Source organism: Microcaecilia unicolor, chromosome 9, assembly GCF_901765095.1.
Source record: "Microcaecilia unicolor chromosome 9, aMicUni1.1, whole genome shotgun sequence".
In the NCBI taxonomy this organism is placed as follows: Eukaryota; Metazoa; Chordata; class Amphibia; order Gymnophiona; family Siphonopidae; genus Microcaecilia; species Microcaecilia unicolor.
In genome coordinates, this window is record NC_044039.1 from 32,750,595 (window position 1) to 32,774,139 (window position 23,545).

The 23,545-nt window shown below is 48.2% G+C and overlaps 1 protein-coding gene across 1 annotated transcript in view; it reads left to right on the forward strand.

The window, feature by feature from the left end:
• The window catches only part of APAF1 (apoptotic peptidase activating factor 1), a 140,285-nt gene extending 117,994 nt beyond the window's left edge, over positions 1-22,291 (forward strand). Inside the window, exons 26-27 of the mRNA XM_030215021.1 lie at positions 1,633-1,779; positions 22,094-22,291. Coding sequence (XP_030070881.1) covers positions 1,633-1,779; positions 22,094-22,240 — 294 coding nt within the window. The 3' untranslated portion in view covers positions 22,241-22,291. The remainder of the gene's footprint in view (positions 1-1,632; positions 1,780-22,093) is intronic.
• The last annotated feature ends 1,254 nt before the right edge of the window (positions 22,292-23,545 follow it).

Sequence of the window (23,545 nt, forward strand, 5' to 3'; positions counted from 1 at the left end):
CATTGGAGGAGGTTTGCCGTCTGGTGTGACAGCAAGGCCCTAGATCCTCGCTCTTGTCCTACACAGACCCTGCTTGAATACCTTCTGCACTTGTCTGAGTCTGGTCTCAAGACTAACTCTGTAAGGGTTCATCTTAGTGCAATCAGTGCATACCATTACCGTGTGGAAGGTAAGCCGATCTCGGGACAGCCTTTAGTTGTTCGCTTCATGAGAGGTTTGCTTTTGTCAAAGCCCCCTGTCAAGCCTCCTACAGTGTCATGGGATCTCAATGTCGTTCTCACCCAGCTGATGAAACCTCCTTTTGAGCCACTGAATTCCTGCCATCTGAAGTACTTGACCTGGAAGGTCATTTTCTTGGTGGCAGTTACTTCAGCTCGTAGAGTCAGTGAGCTTCAGGCCCTGGTAGCCCAGGCTCCTTATACCAAATTTCATCATAACAGAGTAGTCCTCCGCACTCACCCTAAGTTCCTGCCAAAGGTCGTGTCGGAGTTCCATCTGAACCAGTCAATTGTCTTGCCAACATTCTTTCCTCGTCCTCATTCCTGCCCTGCTGAACGTCAGCTGCACACATTGGACTGCAAGAGAGCATTGGCCTTCTACCTGGAGCGGACACAGCCCCACAGACAGTCCGCCCAATTGTTTGTTTCTTTTGATCCCAATAGGAGGGGAGTGGCTGTAGGAAAACGCACCATATCCAATTGGCTAGCAGATTGCATTTCCTTCACTTACGCCCAGGCGGGGCTGGCTCTTGAGGGTCATGTCACGGCTCATAATGTTAGAGCCATGGCTGCGTCGGTAGCCCACTTGAAGTCAGCCTCCATTGAAGAAATTTGCAAAGCTGCGATGTGGTCATCTGTCCACACATTCACATCTCATTACTGCCTGCAGCAGGATACCCGACGCGACAGTCGGTTCGGGCAGTCAGTTCTTCAGAACCTGTTTGGGCTTTAGGATCCAACTCCACCCCCCGAGGGCCCTGTTTGTTCTGTTCCAGGCTACACTCTCAGTTAGTTGGTAAATTTTTTAGGTCAATCTCTGTTATGTCCTCGCCGTTGCGAGGCCCAATTGACCATGGTTGTTGTTTTGAGTGAGCCTGGGGGCTAGGGATACCCCATCAGTGAGAACAAGCAGCCTGCTTGTCCTCGGAGAAAGCGAATGCTACATACCTGTAGAAGGTATTCTCCGAGGACAGCAGGCTGATTGTTCTCACAAACCCGCCCGCCTCCCCTTTGGAGTTGAGTCTTCCCTTGAACTGTATTGTCTTGCTACATACTGGACTGGCCGGCTTGAGCCGGTTTCGGGCGGGAAGACGGCTGCGCATGCGCAGTGCGCATGGGCGCGCGAGGACTAGCAAAGGCCTTTGCTAGTAAACTTTCCGATGGAGGGGGCTGCCGAGGACGTCAACCCATCAGTGAGAACAATCAGCCTGCTGTCCTCGGAGAATACCTTCTACAGGTATGTAGCATTCGCTCTAACACGTAATGAACCATGAAGTGTTGGTGGTGATCTATTGTACTGATTCATATTATCGTCTTCCAATGTACGAAAAGCACTGTGTGCTTTTTCATTGAATAAGAAGTTAATGAAAGCAAATGCTTCCTCAATTATGATGCTGATTTTATTATTGTTTAGATTTGGAATGTGTCAGATGGTGAATTGCTCCATCTGTGCTCCCAAGTGATTGAAAGTGATGGAGATATAGCACATGGCGGCTGGGTAACAGATGTCCATTTTTCCCCTGACAGTAAGATACTTATTTCAACTGGAGGATATGTTAAGGTAAGCCAGTATATACTGTTAAGAAATAGACCTGTGCTCTTTTGCCATCTTCCAGTTGAAAGCCCCAGTTTCCAAAGCTGCACCAGAGCCATTTCTTTTGCTGACGCTAAGATGCAACCAGAAGCCCTTAACCCCCTTACCATCTGGAGTTCCGTTCAGCCTCATAAGGCTACCTTCAGGGGGGGGGGGGGGCCCTCTCACCGGCGAGCCCAGCCAAAGGATCACACCTGGTTTTAAGCGAATCTGTAGTGTGCAGCAGTGTTTTGGCATTGTTAGTTATCCATGCAAACAAGAGGGATTGGAATTTATTTCTGTTTTAGTATTTTAGCTTTTGCATTCATGTTGTTTTGGTGGCTTCTGTGTTTTATATGCACAGTGGGGATGAGAGGGAGAATAGATTGCAGATATGCTCAGTATCTTGGTTATACTAATTTTAATTATGATTCTAGAGCTAGGTTGTGTGTATTAAGACCAGATTACTTAGTAGATTGTTCTATCGCTGTACTCAGGTCCAGTGATGTAATTTATAGGGAGCAGACCACTGAGGAAGTTTAGAAACAGTGCTGCACACTGTTTGTGCTCAGTTCCTCTATGTCCCTTAAATCATTCAGAGAATTAATTACCAGTCCCTTGTTTTTATTTTAAGGCAAGATCTATTTGTAATATGGCTTTCTGACTCAGGGATATGTTTGTTTTTTATTACAGAAACTTGGCTGACAGATTATGACTGTCCTGTTTTGGTAGAATTATGTCCCCCATGCTATAAAATACTTCACTGTATCAGGTTAGGCAAGAAAGGAGGGGGGGGGGGGGGGTATAGTAGTAGTTTATAAGGATTTTCTAAAACTTGAACGAGTTGGTTTTTGATGATCTCTGGTTTAGAATTTATGGCATACCAGACTTACAGATGATTCAGTGTTAGTTCACTAGATTTGATTTTAGTCTATAGACCACAAGAAAGCTGAGAACCTGTTAAGGCTGATTTTTATATTATTGTAACTTATTTACATCAGCAATTATGCTGGGAGATGTAAAATTTCACTTAGAGGATCAGACAAATTCTAAAGCAAGAAACTTAATAGCTCTCTCAGATTTATTGTCCCTTAAACTCTGTAGATTGCAAATTACCCGTTAGGGCATTTACATTACTTAACTTCCCATTATTCCAGAACTTCTGGGATAGTTGTGTCCATCTACCAGCAGGTGGAGATAGAGAACTGAAAACTGAGCTGAGATTTATCTTTCTTGGCATCTAGTCCAGCTCCTCATTATTTTCTATCCCCAGCAGGTGGATGGACACACTTTTCAACCTCTGGTTTTGAGTGCTTTGCTCCTGGTCCAGTTAGTCAACTGGTCCCCAGTTGAGCTTTGTGGGTGGTTTGAGTCTACAAAGTCATCTGGAGGTCTTCAGATCCCTGTCTCTGGTGCCTTGCTAATTTACTCACTTCACCTCTCCCCTGTTTCCTGTGGAGCTCACGTTTTCCAGCACAACAGCCTTAAAAAATAAAAAATGAAAGGAGAAGGAGATGTTCATTGTAGAGTGTGGAACAGAGAATCAGTTCTAAGCCTTTCTCATCTGTAGTAAGACTTGTGGAGACTGTGAGCTTGGGGGGAGCAGCCGGCAGTGATGTCTGACTAAAGTTTGACTCAGTTACAAAAGAGAGGATAACATAGTAACATAGTAGATGACGGCAGAAAAAGACCTGCACGGTCCATCCAGTCTGCCCAACAAGATAAACTCATATGTGTATACCTTACCTTGATTTGTACCTGTCTTTTTCAGGGCACAGATCATATAAGTCTGCCCAGCACTATCCCTTCCTCTCAACCACCAGCCCCGCCTCCCACCACCGGTTCTGGCACAGACCGTATAAGGGTAGACCAGCATACAAACAGAAACAGAAAAAAAGCAACACTGGGCCTTCAGGATGGAGATAAATGCAGTCCTTTTATTTAGAAAATGACCCGACATAGGCCTCGTTTCGGTGTACAAACGCCTGCTTCAGGGGTCAAAAGTTCTTATAGGTATAATCACATAAAGTTGGAAAGAGCCAAATAGGGTATATTGCCCAGATCATAGTAACTAACTAATGTAGTCAACAACAACACACTGTTGGTTTGTACGCCGAAACACGGTCCGTGTCGGGTCTCCATCCTGAAGGGAAGGGAAAGGTAAAGGGAAATGGGACTTGATATACCGCCTTACTGTGGTATTTTGCAACTACATTCAAAGCGGTTTACATATATACAGGTACTTATTTTCTCCGAGGACAAGCAGGCTGCTTGTTCTCACTGATGGGTGACGTCCACGGCAGCCCCTCCAATCGGAATCTTCACTAGCAAAGTCCTTTGCTAGCCCTCGCGCGCACCGCGCATGCGCGGCCGTCTTCCCGCCCGAAACCGGCTCGAGCCGGCCAGTCTTCTTTTGTCCGCACTCGGTACGGTCGTATTTTTCGCCGTGTCGAGCCCCGGAGAGTCGACCTCGCGCGTCCATATTGTTGAACGTGTTTTTTTTCTTCGGAAAAGCTTTTCTTGTACTCGGGAAGTGCTCCGGAACCCCTCCACCGGGTTTCGTTTCAATCCTCCCCGTATTTCCAGCTTTTGGCCCCGATAAGTTTTCTTTCGTCGTCGGGGTAGGCCTCTTTTCGGCCTCGGTCGAGATTTCTCCCTCTAAAGTTTTTGGTGCTCTTTTTCCGTCATTTCGGACTTTGATTTCGCCGGCGTGATTTTTCCGCCCATGACATCGAAGCCTTCCAGCGGCTTCAAGAAGTGCACCCAGTGCGCCCGGGTTATCTCGCTCACTGATCGACACTCGTCGTGTCTTCAGTGTCTGGGGGCCGAGCACCGCCCTCAGAACTGTAGTCTGTGTTCCCTGCTTCAAAGGCGGACTCAGGTAGCGAGACTAGCCCAGTGGAACGTTTTGTTCTCGGGCTCTTCGTCGGCATCGGCACCGGGATCTTCGAGTGCATCGACGTCGTCAGCGTCCAGACCATCTTCCTCGGCCGCCCTTGCATCGAGTGCATCGAGGCATCGGGCCTCTGCATCGGCGCCGAGACATCGGATAGCTGCATCGACGTCGGTGGTACCGGGACCTCGTCTGCTGATGTCGTCGGATGGTGGTGCATCGTCAGGAGTGCAGGTGAGGGCTGTCCATTCCCCTGCTGGTGGCGGTGAGCCTTCGGGTGGGTCTCCTCCCACCCTGAGGGCTCCTGCGGTACAGCCCCCCAGAGACCGACCTTCTTCGGCCTCGGCCCCGAGGAAGCGACGGATGGATTCTACGTCCTCCTCGTCGGTGCCGGGGAGCTCCGGTGACATGCTTCGGAAGAAGTCGAAGAAGCATCGACACCGGTCTCCTCCCCGCGTCGGCACCGAGAGCTCTGGGTCGCCGAGGGATTCGGCACCCAGCAGGCATCGGCACCGAGAGGACCACTCACCCTCTGTCCAAGAGGTGTCGATGCGCTCCACTCTGGACAGCCCGGAACAGCCTCCTCGCCCGGAACAGGTCCTGACGTCGACGCCTGCATCGACCTCACAGCCTTTCTCTGCAGCCGCTCTAAACGAGAGCCTCCGGGCCGTTCTCCCAGAGATTCTGTGAGAGCTGTTGCGCCCTACCCCTCCGGTACCGGCGGTGCTTGCGCCTCCGGTACCGTCGAGCGTGGCGCCGGCTGGCCCATCGCCCAGGTTGAGGTCCCCGACGTCGGTACCGCGTGCGGTGCCGGCAGCGGCCACCTCCCAGGAAGGCTCCCCGACTACGTCGGCGGAGGGAGCTTCGCCGATGCGGGCGAGGGAGTCTACCTCTCGACGCCCCCATCGTGGACGTGGCTCCACTGAGTCGAGCAGGGCGAGGTTGCAGACACAGGTTCGTGAACTTGTGTCTGACACCGAGGGTGAGGCCTCGTGGGAGGAAGAGGAAGATCCTAGATATTTCTCTGACGAGGAGTCTGAGGGTCTTCCTTCTGATCCCACTCCCTCTCCTGAAAGACAGCTTTCTCCTCCCGAGAGTCTGTCTTTCGCTTCCTTTGTCCGGGAGATGTCTACGGCCATCCCCTTCCCGGTGGTTGTGGAGGACGAGCCCAGGGCTGAAATGTTTGAGCTCCTGGACTATCCTTCTCCACCTAAGGAAGCGTCCACCGTTCCCTTGCACCATGTCCTTAAAAAGACATTGCTTGCGAACTGGACGAAACCCTTAACTAATTCCCACATTCCCAAGAAGATCGAGTCCCAGTACCGGATCCATGGGGACCCAGAGCTGATGCGCACTCAGTTGCCTCACGACTCTGGAGTTGTGGATTTGGCCCTAAAGAAGGCTAAGAGTTCTAGGGAACATGCTTCGGCGCCCCCGGGCAAGGACGCTAGAACCTTAGACTCCTTTGGGAGGAAGGCCTACCATTCCTCTATGCTCGTGTCCAAGATCCAGTCTTACCAGCTCTACACGAGCATACACATGCGGAACAATGTGCGGCAGTTGGCGGGCTTGGTTGATGCTCTTCCCCCTGAGCAAGCCAAGCCTTTTCAGGAGGTGGTCAGGCAGCTGAAGGCGTGCAGAAAATTCCTGGCCAGAGGAGTTTATGACACTTTTGATGTTGCGTCCAGGGCCGCTGCTCAAGGTGTGGTGATGCGCAGGCTCTCATGGCTGCATGCCGCCGACCTGGAGAATAGAATCCAGCAGCGGATTGCGGACTCGCCTTGCCGTGCGGACAACATTTTTGGCGAAAAAGTCGAACAGGTGGTAGAGTCTCTCCACCAGCGGGACACCGCATTCGACAAATTCGCCCGCCGGCAGCCTTCAGCTTCTACCTCTACAGGTAGACGATTTTTCGGGGGAAGGAAGACTGTTCCCTACTCTTCTGGCAAGCGTAGGTACAATCCTCCTTCCCGACAGCCTGCGGCCCAGGCTAAGCCCCAGCGCGCTCGCTCTCGTCAGCAGCGTGCGACTCAGCAAGGCCCCGCGGCTCCCCAGCAAAAGCAAGGGGCGAGCTTTTGACTGGCTCCAGCAGAGCATAGCCGACATCCAAGTGTCCGTGCCGGGCGACCTGCCAGTCGGAGGGAGGTTGAAAGCTTTTCACCGAAGGTGGCCTCTCATAACCTCCGATCAGTGGGTTCTGCAAATAGTCCGGCAGGGGTACACCCTCAATTTGACCTCAAAACCTCCAAATTGTCCACCGGGAGCTCAGTCTTACAGCTTCCAGCACAAGAGGGTACTTGCAGAGGAACTCTCCGCCCTTCTCAGCGCCAATGCGGTCGAGCCCGTGCCATCCGGGCAAGAAGGGCTGGGATTCTATTCCAGGTACTTCCTTGTGGAAAAGAAAACAGGGGGGATGCGTCCCATCCTAGACCTAAGGGCCCTGAACAAATATCTCGTAAAAGAAAAGTTCAGGATGCTTTCCCTGGGCACCCTTCTCCCCATGATTCAGCAAAACGATTGGCTATGCTCTCTGGACTTGAAGGATGCCTACACACATATCCCGATACTGCCAGCTCACAGACAGTATCTGCGATTTCAGTTGGGCACACGCCACTTCCAGTACTGTGTGCTACCCTTTGGGCTCGCCTCTGCGCCCAGGGTGTTCACAAAGTGCCTAGCTGTGGTAGCAGCGGCACTTCGCAGGCTGGGAGTACACGTGTTCCCATATCTCGACGATTGGCTGGTAAAGAACACGTCCGAGGCAGGAGTCCTGCAGTCCATGCAGATGACTATTCGCCTTCTGGAGCTACTGGGGTTTGTGATAAATTACCCAAAGTCCCATCTTCTTCCAGTGCAGAACCTCGAATTCATAGGAGCCCTGCTGGATTCTCGGACGACTCGCGCCTATCTCCCAGAGACGAGAGCCAACAACTTGTTGTCCCTCGTCTCCCGGGTGCGGGCGTCCCAGCAGATCACAGCTCGGCAGATGTTGAGATTGCTGGGCCATATGGCCTCCACAGTTCATGTGACTCCCATGGCCCGCCTTCACATGAGATCTGCTCAATGGACCCTAGCCTCCCAGTGGTATCAGGCCGCTGGAGGTCTAGAGGACGTGATCCACCTGTCCACGAGTTTTCTCGAATCCCTGTATTGGTGGACGGTTTGGTCCAATTTGACTCTGGGACGTCCCTTCCAAATTCCTCAGCCACAAAAAGTGCTGACCACGGATGCGTCTCTCCTGGGATGGGGAGCTCATGTCGATGGGCTTCACACCCAAGGAAGCTGGTCCCTCCAAGAACGCGATCTACAGATCAATCTTCTGGAGTTACGAGCGATCTGGAACGCTCTGAAGGCTTTCAGAGATCGGCTGTCCCACCAAATTATTCAAATTCAGACAGACAACCAGGTTGCCATGTACTATGTAAACAAGCAGGGGGGCACCGGATCTCGCCCCCTGTGTCAGGAAGCCGTCAGCATGTGGACCTGGGCTCGCCGGCACGGCATGGTGCTCCAAGCCACATATCTGGCAGGCGTAAACAACAGTCTGGCCGACAGGTTGAGCAGGATTATGCAACCTCACAAGTGGTCGCTCAGCTCCCGAGTGGTGCGCCAGATCTTCCAAGCGTGGGGCACCCCCTTGGTGGATCTCTTCGCATCTCGAGCAAACCACAAAGTCCCTCAGTTCTGTTCCAGGCTTCAGGCCACCGGCAGACTGGCGTCGGATGCCTTCCTCCTCGATTGGGGGGAGGGCCTGCTGTATGCTTATCCTCCCATTCCTCTGGTGGGGAAGACTTTGTTGAAACTCAAGCAAGACCGAGGCACCATGATCCTGATTGCTCCTTTTTGGCCGCGTCAGATCTGGTTCCCTCTTCTTCTGGAGTTATCCTCCGAAGAACCGTGGAGATTGGAGTGTTTTCCGACCCTCATCACGCAGGACGAAGGGGCTCTTCTGCATCTCAACCTCCGCTCCCTGGCTCTCACGGCCTGGATGTTGAGGGCGTAGATTTTGCCTCTTTGGGTCTGCCAGAGGGTGTCTCCCGTATCTTGCTTGCTTCCAGGAAAGACTCCACTAAGAGAAGTTACTTCTTTCATTGGAGGAGGTTTGCCGTCTGGTGTGACAGCAAGGCCCTAGATCCTCGCTCTTGTCCTACACAGACCCTGCTTGAATACCTTCTGCACTTGTCTGAGTCTGGTCTTAAGACAAACTCCGTAAGGGTTCATCTTAGTGCAATCAGTGCATACCATTACCAAGTGGAAGGTAAGCCGATCTCAGGACAGCCTTTAGTTGTTCGCTTCATGAGAGGTTTGCTTTTGTCAAAGCCCCCTGTCAAGCCTCCTACAGTGTCATGGGATCTCAATGTCGTTCTCACCCAGCTGATGAAACCTCCTTTTGAGCCACTGAATTCCTGCCATCTGAAGTACTTGACCTGGAAGGTCATTTTCTTGGTGGCAGTTACTTCAGCTCGTAGAGTCAGTGAGCTTCAGGCCCTGGTAGCCCAGGCCCCTTACACCAAATTTCATCATAACAGAGTAGTCCTCCGCACTCACCCTAAGTTCCTGCCAAAGGTCGTGTCGGAGTTCCATCTGAACCAGTCAATTGTCTTGCCAACATTCTTTCCCCGTCCTCATTCCTGCCCTGCTGAACGTCAGCTGCACACATTGGACTGCAAGAGAGCATTGGCCTTCTACCTGGAGCGGACACAGCCCCACAGACAGTCCGCCCAATTGTTTGTTTCTTTTGATCCCAATAGGAGGGGAGTGGCTGTAGGGAAACGCACCATATCCAATTGGCTAGCAGATTGCATTTCCTTCACTTACGCCCAGGCGGGGCTGGCTCTTGAGGGTCATGTCACGGCTCATAATGTTAGAGCCATGGCTGCGTCGGTAGCCCACTTGAAGTCAGCCTCCATTGAGGAAATTTGCAAAGCTGCGACGTGGGCTTCTGTCCACACATTCACATCCCATTACTGCCTGCAGCAGGATACCCGGCGCGACAGTCGGTTCGGGCAGTCAGTTCTTCAGAACCTGTTTGGGCTTTAGGATCCAACTCCACCCCCCGAGGGCCCTGTTTGTTCTGTTCCAGGCTACACTCTCAGTTAGTTGGTAAATTTTTTTAGGTCAATCTCAGTTATGTCCTCGCCGTTGCGAGGCCCTATTGACCATGTTTGATGTTTTGAGTGAGCCTGGGGGCTAGGGATACCCCATCAGTGAGAACAAGCAGCCTGCTTGTCCTCGGAGAAAGCGAATGCTACATACCTGTAGAAGGTATTCTCCGAGGACAGCAGGCTGATTGTTCTCACAAACCCGCCCGCCTCCCCTTTGGAGTTGTGTCTTCCCTTAAGAGTTTGTCTTGCTACATACTGGACTGGCCGGCTCGAGCCGGTTTCGGGCGGGAAGACGGCCGCGCATGCGCGGTGCGCGCGCGAGGGCTAGCAAAGGACTTTGCTAGTGAAGATTCCGATTGGAGGGGCTGCCGTGGACGTCACCCATCAGTGAGAACAATCAGCCTTCTGTCCTCGGAGAATACCTTCTACAGGTATGTAGCATTCGCTTTGTACCTGGGGCAATGGAGGGTTAAGTGACTTGCCCAGAGTCACAAGAAGCTGCAGTGGGAATCGAACCCAGTTCCCCAGGATCAAGGTCCGCTGCACTAACCACTAGGCTACTCCTCCACTCCCCAGTATTGCTTTTTTCTGTTAAAGTTTGGCTCAGAACAGCCTGGAGGGGCTTCAAGTTCTATTTGGTGCAGAGGATGGATCCTGGCTCACTGCTTGGGACACATTGTCCTGCGCTTATGACAATTGGGGTGAATGAGACCTCTTGCAGAGGCAGTTAAGCTGTGTTCTTACTGTGTGACCTGCAGGCCAGTGTTGGGGCGTTGCAGTGCGTGGAAGCTGGGAATCCTGCAGGACTTGGAGGAAACGGTTGGCGGCAGCACATTTTCAGATTTGGCACAGTATACAAATACGCTGGGGACTTTGCGCTGTCCGGCAGGGGTGGTGCACAGTTTGATGCAGATGAGTGCAAGAACAGGTGCCGTTTTGTTGGGGCCGACTGGCAGTGAGGAGCAGCATCAGTCGGATCACACATGGAGCACAACCGCCATTTTTACTGCAGCAGGGCCCAACAGAGCATTCAGCTGTATCGGGATCATTGTTTTCTCCAGAGTTTATATTCTTACACCAGGCCTATTTATTGAAGCAGGGACAGTTAAAAGATTCTGCAAGGTGCTTCAGTTTCTCGCCCCGCTACCCCTCCTGCTCTTAAGAGATCTCGCTTAGACCTCCAGGAGCGGGCAGTTGAGGCTATCTCTGCTTCTCCCTCCTTATCTGATGTGGCCTCAGTCTTTTCAGAGGAGCCACTGTTGAAGTAGCCGTTAGAGGAGGTAGAGCTCACTCCTGAGGAGGAGGATGATCCGAAAGTACTGAGGTGGTTTCATAATTTTTGAGACACTGGAAGTGTTTTCTACTGAGGAGCCTTCTGCTTCGGCATTAGGAGTTCCATTTTCATCGATCATGAGGGGGCTTACAGATCCTTTTAAGGCCCTTACGATGCATCCATTCAGAACCTGATTAAGGCAGAATGGGTCTCACTGGACTTGGGGCTGAGAGTAAGTTAGTTTCGGAGGAGAAAGATTATCAATAGAAATCAAACAAAATAAAATATGGAAAATAAAATAAAATGATACCTTTTTTATTGGACATAACTTAATACATTTCTTGATTAGCTTTCAAAGGTTGCCCTTCTTGGTCAGATCGGAAATAAGCAAATGTGCTAGCTGACAGTGTATATAAGTGAAAACATTCAAGCATTACTATGACAGTCTGACAGGGTGGGAGGATGGGGGTGGGTAGGAGGTATGCATGGGGACATCAAAGCATATCATTGATATTCTAACAGGATGGGTGTGGATAGGTGAGGGGTGGGGTGATCAACAGAGACATACAGCTTTATGGTTTATAATGGGCTAGGAACCCCAGATCCTTGTTAAGTCCTTTCTGTTGGGTGTTAAAATATTCAATCATTCTGACTTCAAAGGTCTTATGTTGACTAAGAAAAACCACCTTGCCAGTAGAAGGGGCCATTGCCCTAAAAGACCTACAAGATAGTGTAGTACCCTCTAGGTTTCAGTAGATGCTTTGCTTCTCTGCAAGTTAGCTATTGTCACAGTGTTGGGGGTGGGATGATTTCCCCTGAAGTAAAGCACACCTCCACCCTTGACACCTCTGCTGCTTAAATCAACCAGCGTTGATTTGTCTGCTCTAATTTCCCAAAATCCCAATAAGGTCTTTTGATGCACTTTGAGCAGTTCTCTTTCATCAGTGCTCAATCTCACTAGAGCAACACACAAACCTTTTTTCCTTAGGAGACCATAAATTCAGCAAAATGACAAGTCTCAGGCTCTGTCAATCTCTAGGCAGCCTTCAGTCCTGCTCAGATTCCAAGCTGCCTCTAGTTCCTATGCAGCGCTGAACATTCTAAGCTGTTTCCAGCACTGATCCTTATGCAGCACTAAAAACATTCTGAAGCTGCTCCAAGCTATGGGTCACTTCAGCTTCAATGCAGCTTCCAACATTCTATACTGCTTTCAGCTCTGATTTTCTCTCTTCCTCAAGAAATTCAAGGAAAACTCAGAATTTACTTTTAAAATACAGTTCTTTCCTGAAGTTACACTTCCCCAGAAGCAGGTTTTAAAGGCTTTTTTAAAAACCCAGCTTCTTAAGACACCAGCTTCCTTTTTAAAACAAAATCATGAAATAAAAAGCTCTCTCAAATAATTCCCTGTCATATTCCTTAGGGGAATATTGTTTCTCTAAAGTCTCAAACTCTTCAGACCCTTTTCAGAGCTCTTACATCAACTGGAATAAACTTCTAGTTTCCATCGTTTTTCTCACTCTAAACACAGATGTTTTCCTTCCTCTTTCATACAGAATCAGTACCCTTAGTCTCCCAGACTACTGAAAATCATGAAAACCTCTGACCTCTTCCCCCCCTCTTCTAAATTCTGTCAAATCCCAGACTGCATTCACACTTGCCTCTCTTTCTAGGTCTCTCCAACTGACCAGCTGTTATTTTCTGGTGACATCACATGTTGCATGTGAAGGTTCCAAACCTTGCAGAAGTAATCTCACCCATTCCACATCCACACTTCAGAGCTGTGATCAATGCAGTCAACCAATACACACACAAACACAATACCTTTTCAACTTTTGAGCTTTTATAGTGCTCCAGTTCTGACCATCCAGCACACAGGTATCTACTACATAAATAGTCCCCAGCATTAGCACTGCCCCCAGCCATCTCTCACCTCTCAATACTGCAGCTACTCCACCTTGCAGCATTCCAGCCAGCCACCTACTGCTCCTGACTGCCCCTGAACCTGGAAAAACCCAGGGGTCTTTAAATAATTTCAGCCGTGCTAGATGCGACTCTGTTTTGCAGATAGCCCTTTCCCTGCAGCTGGGCTCTGGCTCTAACGTCCTGCACAGCACTCACTCCAGCCCCCCCCCCCCCCCCCCCCCGTAGCTGGATGCTCTCGTGCCAATCAGGGCCGTTTCTTCGGGCGTTTTTCAAGCCTTTCACATCTGGGAACTCCCTCTCTCTCCCCATATCTGTTGCTAGGCCAACTGGCTAATCAGGGCACTCCTTAACCTGGTGCTTTTGCGCCACACTCATCTGGGCCTTTGAGCCTGCTTCTTTACTCCCCCTCCTCTCACGGGGACCTCTCTCTCATCTCTGCGCATGTATGCTAATCGCACATGCACCAGAAGCATGTCTCCCATGTCCCCTGCACTCAGAACTGCCACGGCACATGCATGCAGAAGCCAGTCATCCTGAGTCTGACGTCAGTGCCGGGGAAAATGGTAGAGGCTATTATTAAAAACAAAATTACAGAGCACATCCGAGGACATGGATTACTGAGACCAAGTCAGCACGGCTTTTGTGTGGGGAAATCTTGCCTGACCAATTTACTTCAATTCTTTGAAGGAGTAAACAAACATGTGGACAAAGGGGAACCGGTTGATATTGAGGGGCATAATCGAACGCGAACGCCCATTTGTAAAAATGTCCATCTCCGAGAACGGGTCCGTGAAGGGGCGGGCCGAATCATATTTTCGAAAAAGATGGACGTTTATCTTTAGGTTTGAAAATACGGTTTGTGCCGGGCAAATGCATAAGATTTGGGCGTTTTTTTGAGCTAGGCGTTTTCGTTTTTCAGCGATAATCGAAACCAAAGCGCCCCAGCTCAAAAACGAACAAATCCAAGGCATTTGGTCGTGGGAGGGGCCAGCATTAGTAATGCACTGGTCCCCCTGAGATGCCTCTATGCCAACCTCAAATATCATCCCAAGCTCCATGACAGCAGTATGCAGGTCCCCCGAGCAAATTTAGTTTAGTTGGTGCTGCCCGGACCCATGCAGAGAGCAAAAATCGGAAGAAAAAAAAAACATGCAAGTGCAGTTGGGGACGTCGAAATTAAAAAATAGTAAAAGGGAAATTTGAACCAGCCACCTTCTGATTCCCAGGCCAGTGCTCTAAGCACTGCACCACATGAATCAGTTGTTTAGATGTCCTTCCCTTTCCATTAAGTCCCTCCAAGTTTCTGTCAGCCAATCACAGCTGTCTAGCCAATCCAGCTAGACTGAGCACTGGGCAAGCCATGGTCCAATAAACTGTGAGACATTGTGATCTGCCTGCATGAGTATGAAGTTAAGGAGAGAATGCTGGCCACCGTGCGGGAAATAAGAACTTTGTACTGAGATTAGCACAATGTGGTTATCCTACCAGATCTAGCTGTAGGAGCACTGCAGAAACGGAAGGACTTTTGAGCAGTGACTGGTTCCAGACAGAGAGAGTGCGCTACAGATGGCTTTTCCCCTTTGGGTTGCTCTAAACTGTTGGAAGCATTCGTACAATGGTGTACTCTTAAAAGATGCTTAGAACTGGTGCAATTTGTAGAGGATAGTGACTTTTTCTGATGCAGGACACTAATGGACTTCTGGTCCCTATGGATCATTGGTACAGCGGGGTGTGAGCGTGACTGGGAAGGATGAGTGTGAACAGCACAAGAGGGGGAAAATAGATATTGTAGTGAGGGATTCTGGGTGTGATGCAGGAGAAGGTATGTAATTTGTGGGAAACATGTCAGTGGGGAGGGTGATGTTTACTTCATCAGGATGGCTGATGTTGGAAGCCATGATAGTTGTGGGGAGTGGAGGGAGAGAAGCCCAGGTGAGAAAATAAGGGACCACAGGGTAGAAGGTTGAAAATAGTGTGGTGGAATATGAAGGTCTTGAATTCACAGACAAAGAGAATGTGGATTTTGAAAGAAGCCAAAAGAATACAAGCTGATATCTTATTTTTACAGGAAACACATCAGGGTAAATGGCTTATGCGGGTTAGACGGTACCAGCTGCAATGCTATGGAGTAAATCGTCAAACGTACAGAAAGTGAGGGGTGGGAGTCTTATTCTCTACTAGGCATAAAGTAGAAAATAGACTAAAGAATAAGAGGGGGAGATTTCTGATAGTAGAAGTTAAAATATAGGGCAACAGGAATTTTTTGATTCTGTGAGGGGTGTGCTGAGGGATGGTTGATTGTCGGGGGGGGGGGGGGGTGGACTTTAACCTTACGATTAACCCAAGATTAGATAATGTGGGGGTCTCCTACAGGGGAGGAGGGCAGAATATGGAAAACAGCGGGAAGACTTCAAATGGTGCTTGAAGGATCTACATTTAGAAGACGTGGCAGTACAGAAATTGGTCAGCTAAAGAGTACATACACTACATTCTACAGTACATGACACCTTTTCAAAGATAGATCTTATGTTGGTAAGGAGGTCTCATATCAAAGGGGTGGGATGGGTGGGGGTGGAACCGCTTATCTGGTCAGATCATTCAGCTGTTTGGGTAGAGGTCCAGATAATGAATGAGCATAAGGAACAGTGGATTTGGAGTCTCCTTGAATCATTACTAGATGAGGAGGAATATCATCAAAGGTTAAAGCAAGAAATTGTATGTTCATTGTAATGATAATTAGATGATAGACAAGTCAACTTTATGGGAAGGTTGCAAAGCATATATTAGGGGAGTTCTCATTGCATTAGGGACGCACCAAAAAGACAAAAAGAGTGAAAGGAGAAAAGTTAACCAATCCCGTGAATATATCTTGAGACACAATATAAAAGAACCGGAGAGTGGACAATTTATCAAGAATTACTGCAGGTAAAACAGGAACTTCAAGAGCTGCAGGCTGCACAAGTGGCTTTCCAAATGGAGATAGCTAAACAAAGATTCTACGAACATGGGAGTAAGACCATTAGATTATTGACCAATAAATTGAAGGCCCCGAGACGAAATGCTACTTTATACATATTGTTGGCAGTTTGTAGTTCCTGTCAGTGTATGAGATGTTCCTTCTTTTTTTCTATTACACTTCTTTAAATCTTCTGTTTTTAGTGATGCTTTCTGTTCTTATTGAGATTTTGTACCTTATTTTGCCTATGAAAGGAACCCTCAATGTTTGTCATATATGAGTTTACTGTTTTGCAATAAACATATTAAAAAAAGAAAAATGGAGCAGGATAGGTATGTGACGCAAATAAAGATATGAAACGGTGGTGCTTTCAAAATTTTTATCATGCCTTGTATATAGGGGAGGAGACTATAACGGGCAGTCAGATCGAAAAATACTTGTAGGAGACAGTCCACCCACAGTTGTCATATGAGGAGCTGGAAGTGGGGGAGCCATAAAGGAAATGACACATGGGAAGTCCTCAGGTTTAGTTGGCTACAATGCAAAGTTCTATAAGAAATATGCAGTGAAATTGGCATCTAAATTAGTGGAGGTATTCAATGTGGTCCTGTGGAGAGGACAACTGGGACGGAACATGAGAACAGCAAGGATTGTGATCCTGCCAAAACTACTACTACTACTTATCATTTCTATAGTGCTACAAGGCAAAACCTGACCAGATTCCAATGTTATGTGGGTCTTATCAGCCGTTAAGCCCGTTAAAACGGGCGGGATTTGTGTTTTGCAAAATGTAATAATTCTCACCTCCATCCATCCATGTCCAGCAAACCTCCTCTCTCCCCTGCCCTCTCCCCCCCCCCCATGTCCAGCAACCCTCCCCTTTCCCTTGCCCTCCCCCCATGTCCAGCAACCCTCCTTTCTCCCCTGCCCTCCTCTCCCCTCCATCGATCTATGTCCAGCAACCCTGCTCTCTCCCCTGCCCTCCCCCCATGTCCAGCAGCCCTCCTGTCTCCCCTGGCCGCACCCCATCCACCGACCCTCCTCTCTCCCCTGCCCTCCCCCCATATCCAGCAACCCTCCTCTTTCACTTGGCCTCCCACCCCTGCTCTCTCCCCTGCCCTCCCCCATGTCCAGCAACCCTCATCTGTGCCCTGCTCTCTCCCCATGTTCAGCAACACTCCTCTCTGCCCTGCTGTCTCTCCATGTCCAGCTACCCTCCTCGCCGCCGCTCCCTCCCCCCTCCGTGCCGGGCCCCCTGCACTGACATGAGAGCGCCTCTCTTCTCCGGAAGTGAGAGGCGCTGTCATGTTCAGGGGCTCGATACGGAGGGGGGCGGGAGCGGTGGCGGCGACATCGGGGATGGGGTGGAGGTTGGTGCGCCGGCGATGTTCCTTCGTCTCCAGGCTCCAGCGGCAGCGTCCATTTCCCTCTCTGTTCCGCCCTCTGACGTCATCACATCTTGACGCGAGGGCGGGACTGAGAGGGAAGTCTCTACTGCGCATTTGCAGGTGAGTCGGTCACTTGCCATTTATATGTTTGATTGCCTTCTTATATGGAAAGCTTACCCTTAGTGATAGTACTGCGAGACTGCCACTAAGGGTCATGGTGTCCATTTAGAGAGGCCCAGCAGGACAGGTGAGCGCAGAAGGATACTACTTCACTGGCTTCCTATCCGTTTCCGCATACAGTTCAAACTTCTCTTATTGACCTATAAGTGCATTCACTCTGCAGCTCCTCAGTACCTCTCCACTCTCATCTCTCCCTACATTCCTCCCCGGGAACTCCGTTCACTGGGTAAATCTCTCTTATCTGCACCCTTCTCCTCCACTGCTAACTCCAGACTCCGTTCCTTTTATCTTGCTGCACCATATGCCTGGAATAGACTTCCTGAGCCGGTACATCAAGCTCCATCTCTGGCCATCTTCAAATCTAAGCTAAAAGCCCACCTTTTTGATGCTGCTTTTAACTCCTAACCCTTATTCACTTGTTCAGAACCCTTATTTTATTATCCTCACCTTAATATTCCCTTGTTTGTCCTGTTTGTCTGTCCTAATTAGATTGTAAGCTCTGTCAAGCAGGGACCGTCTCTTCATGTTCAAGTGTACAGCACTGCGTCTAGTAGCGCTATAGAAATAAGTAGTAGTAGTAGTAGTAAATCACCATTGACTATCTCTCCAAGTGCGAATTATATTTAAATTGGCTTGCTTGAAGTCTTTGAAACTTTTTATTTGTTGTTTATCTTTACCTAGGACATCCAAAGCCCTAAGGTTGAAATGGAAGTTACTTTTGCATTTTCTGTTAATGCAAGGTTTATCTTGGAGAATATCATTGAATAGCTCATTTCCATATCAAAGCACCTGCAGTTTGGAATAATTTATCTCATACGCTTCATTTTCAGCCATATTATTCAATTTTTCACTGTCGATTGAAAACTTTTTTTTATGTTGTACATTTTTTTATTAAAATTTTCTTACATTTTTTTAAAGTGGTAGAACTAGAGGATATGACATAAGGTTGCAGGGGGGCCGACTCAGGAATAATGTCAAGAAGTACTTTTTCACGGAGAGGGTGGTAGATACCTGTAATGCTGTCCCACAGGAGGTGGTAGAGATGAAAATGGTAATAGAATTCAAAAGTGTGTGGGATAAACATAAGGAGTCCTGTATGGAAAGAGAATGGAACCAAACAAACTTATTGGTGTTTAGATGGCAACTCTAGTAATTGTCAAAAGATATAATAGGGCAGATGATATGCAAGATCCAATATAGCGGTAGAAAACAGCATATAAAAACCAGGAACTTTTTCCAAATCTTTATTCTTTGTAATAGATAAAATATAACCAAACAAGCCTGACACTAGCCGTGTTTCACCCATGCAAGGGCTACGTCAGGGGCTCAAAGATAACTTTCAACAGGATAAAACAAAAATGGATTGGTAAAAAATAAATGATGAATACATAATTGAGTAAATCATAAAATGAAGGACCTATTATACACTTATTTAAAAAAAGTACATAAATTTAAAAAATATTGTGTATATAAAAATGGTCAGACCACATATAGAAGCAAAATCATATAACTTCTGACACGTATACAAATTAAGCAATGGTTAGTATTTTATAAACCAGAAGGACGCCTACCCAAGTGGTGTTTAGAAATGACCTTGCCAGCTTGGCTTTAGCTAGAAAATAGACAAACAGCTTGATACACAAACTACAAGTAGATCACAACACATATTGAAGTGGAGGAGTGGCCTAGTGGTTAGGGTGGTGGACTTCGGTCCTGGGGAACTGAGGAACTGAGTTCGATTCCCACTTCAGGCACAGGCAGCTCCTTGTGACTCTGGGCAAGTCACTTAACCCTCCATTGCCCCATGTAAGCCGCATTGAGTCTGCCATGAGTGGGAAAGCGCGGGGTACAAATGTAACAAAAATAACAAAAATAAAAATTGATGAAAATTAAATAGCAAAGAGGGGCATTTTCGAAAGAAACGTCTAAGTTTGGATTTGGACGTCTTTGTAAAACGTCCAAATCCAGAGGTGGGGAAAAGCTCATTTTTGAAAAAAGATGGACGTCCATCTTTTGTTTCGAAAATACCATGAAAGACGTCCAAATCTAAGGACGTCCTTAGATTTGGACGTCTTTGACTCTTGGCGATTTTCGAAACCAAAAACGTCCAAATGCAAGCCATTTGGACGTGGGAGGAGCCAGCATTTGTAGTGCACTGGTCCCCCTGACATGCCAGGACAGCAGTTGGGCACACTAAGGGGCACTGCAGTGGACTTCATAAAATGCTCCCAGGTACTTAGCTCCCTTACCTTGTGTGCTGAGCCCCCCAAAACCCACTACCCCCAACTGTACACCACTACCGTAGCCCTTACGGGTGAAGGGGGGCACCTATATGTGGGTACTGAGGGTTTGTGGTGGGCTTTGGAGGGCTCGCTATTTCCTCCACAAATGTAACAGATGGTGGGGGGGTATGGGCCTGGGCCCACCTGTCTAAAGTGCACTGCACCCACTAAAACTGCTCCAGGGACCTGCATGTGCTGTCATGGACCTGAGTTTGACATCCGAGGCTGGCATAGAGGCTGGCAGGTAATATTTTTAATAATGTTTTTTTGAGGGTGGAAGGGGGTTAGTGACCACTGGGGGAGTAAGGGGGGGGTCATCCCTGATTCCCTCCAGTGGTCATCTGGTCATTTCGGTCACCTTTTTGTGCCTTATTCGTAATAAAAACACGTCCGGGTGAAAACGTCCAAGTTTTAGTGCTGGATGTCTCTGGCTTTTTCCATTATGGCTCAAAGACGTCCAAGTCTTAGGAACGTCCAAGTCCCGCCTTCACCATGCCTCCGATACGCCCCCTTGAGATTTGGACGGACTTCAGCTAGAGACGTCCAAAATCGGGTTTTGATTTTACCGATTCGGAGATGGATGTCTAAGTGCCGATTTATGTCACTTTTTGGACGTCCATCTCTTTCGAAAATGAGCCTGAAAGTCTCCTTACAAATTCTCTCCAAAAGACCGCAACCTCACACAGCATTCTGGCAGTGCTAATACTGGCAGCACTTCTGATGCTGCTTACAAAAATGCTGGTATATACGTCCCACTATGGGTCAGAGGTCGCTAATCCAAAAAAAAAAAACTAGCAGAAAACTTAGACTAAAAAACCAAATGCATCGAATAACTTATGGTCAAAATTCATTTTGAAACCAAAATCACTCTAAAGGACAAAGCTTAAAACTAACTAAGGGCTCTGTTTACTAAACAGCGTTATAGGCACATTAACATTTTTAACGCGTGTTAATCATGTATGTGCCTATAATATCCCTATAGGCGCCTACATGGTTAGCATGTGCGCTAAGTGTAGACGTGCTAAAAACACTAACACATCTTAGTAAACAGGGCTGTAAATATAAAAATAAATAAATATAAGATGACCCAATGTGGCATTTCCATCAAAAAAACAATAAAATAACAAAAAGATGTTATAAAATAGGCTGCATGCAATAAACATTACTATTTTTTTCAATTAAAAATCACCTAAAAACCATTTTAAAACGCTCATTTTAATGAGTGCTGTGATTTTTGTGATCTGATGTCTGTATGTTCCACTGACAATGACATGCATTCCAACATTGGGAAATGTACCAGGGCAGAACATCACATAAGTATTATTACACAAAACATATAAAAACTCAGTTTTTTAGCACTTTTATAGGTTAAAACATAACTCTAGAAAGCTTAATCAAAAATTAAATATCATAAAAAATAGTAAATAAATGAATGTGATGCTATTCTTAAAAAATTGGCTATCAGGAGGTGTTATATTCATTGACATGATTCCAAAAAGTAGGGATTATTGTGTTAACTGAGAAATTTATATTTCCTGTTATGGGTTATATTACTGTAATCTGTTTTGGGCCTTTATGTGGAGTTGAAGGAATATAAAGGCTCAAATTAAATTAGATTAGACCAGGGGTTCTTAACCATTTTTGATTCCTGCACTGCTTTAACTGATGAATGAAACCCTTGCTTCCCCTTCCTAAACCACATGTCCACTAGTGACTATCGACAGCTACATATGTCGCTAACAGCGTTAACTGTTAACATGTTGCTAAATTATAGTAGTACTCAGTTATACTACCAATAATTGTCCTAATAACTGCCTTCATTCTGTCTATAAAGTTTCAGTAAGCTGTCTCAGATTTCAAGACCCTTCTCTGCATCCCGTTTGACCTTTTCCCATACCCTTGGGGGGGCGGGGGCAGGCATCACCTGTTAAGAACCCTTGTTCTTATATTTGAAATTAAGGTACTTTATTTTAAAGAACAAGACTGTAGAATGAGCGGTTTGGAAACATTACTGATAACATTTAATAGAATTTACAATATTGATTGACCTGCAGGCACCCCAGCCAGTCAGGTTTTCAGGATATCCACAATGAATATTCATGAGAGAGATCTACATGCAAATCTCACTCATAAATAGTCATTATGGATATCCTAAAAAACTTAATGTCTGGGGTGCCTACAGGACCATTTTTGGGAACCACTGATCTAGAATGTAGGGTATATACCTAATCTAATTTTTTATGATTTTTGCATTTAATTTGTGCCCAGAAATGATGATGATTATTTATTTACTTACTTACAGTGGTGGAACGTAGATACTGGAGAATCCTTACAGACATTCTATACACACGGAACAAATCTGAAGTCCATATATGTGTCTCCCACCTTCAGAGTATATGTGACTATTGATAACCTTGGGATTCTATATGTATTACAGATGTTGGAGTGAATCCATGAAACACGGTGAAATGTTCTCTTATCAGTATCATATTTTGTAGTATTAATTCTCCGAGGACAAGCAGGCTGCTTGTTCTCACTGATGGGTGACGTCCACGGCAGCCCCTCCAATCGGAATCCTTACTAGCAAAGTCCTTTGCTAGTCCTCGCGCACCCGCGCGCACTGCGCATGCGCGGCCGTCTTCCCGCCCGAAACCGGCTCGAGCCGGCCAGTCTTCTTTCGTCCGCACTCGGTACGGCTGTGTTTTTTGCCGTGTCGAGCCCCGGAGAGTCGACCTCGCGCGTCCGTTGTTTAATCGACGTGTTTTTTCTTCGGAAAAGTTCCAAAAAAGTTCGGAAAGTACTCCGCAAACCCCCTTGGGTTTCGTTTGCCCCTTCCCGTACTTCCAGTCTTTGCCCCGGTAAGTTTTCTTTCGTCGTCGGGGTAGGCCTCTTTTCGGCCTCGGTCGAGATTTTCTCCCTCAAAGTTTTTGGTGCTCAAATTCGTCATTTCGGATTTTGATTTCGCCGGCGTGATTTTTCCGCCCATGACATCGAAGCCTTCCAGCGGCTTCAAGAAGTGCACCCAGTGCGCCCGGGTAATCTCGCTCACTGATAGGCACTCGTCGTGTCTTCAGTGTCTGGGGGCCGAGCACCGTCCTCAGAACTGTAGTCTGTGTTCCCTGTTACAAAGGCGGACTCAGGTAGCGAGATTGGCCCAGTGGAACGTTTTGTTCTCGGGCTCTTCGTCGGCATCGGCACCGGGGGCATCGAGTGCATCGACGTCGTCAGCGTCCAGACCTTCATCCTCGGCCGCCAGTGCATCGAGTGCATCGAGGCATCGGCCCTCTGCATCGGCGCCGAGACATCAGATAGCTGCATCGACGTCGGTGGTACCGGGACCTCGTCTGCTGATGTCGTCGGACGGTGGTGCATCGTCAGGAGTGCAGGTGAGGGCTGTCCATTCCCCTGCTGGTGGCGGTGAGCCTTCGGGTGGGTCTCCCCCTACCCTGAGGGCTCCTGCGGTACAGCCCCCCCGAGATCGACCTCCTTCGACCTCGGCCCCGAGGAAGCGACGGCCGGATTCTACGTCCTCCTCGTCGGTGCCGGGGAGCTCCGGTGACATGCTTCGGAAGAAGTCGAAGAAGCATCGACACCGGTCACCTCCCCGCGTCGGCACCCAGCAGGCATCGGCACCGAGAGGACCGCTCACCCTCTGTTCAGGAGGTGTCGATGCGCTCCACTCTGGACAGCCCGGAACAGCCTCCACGCCCGGAACAGGTTCTGACGTCGACGCCTGCATCGACCTCCATGCCTT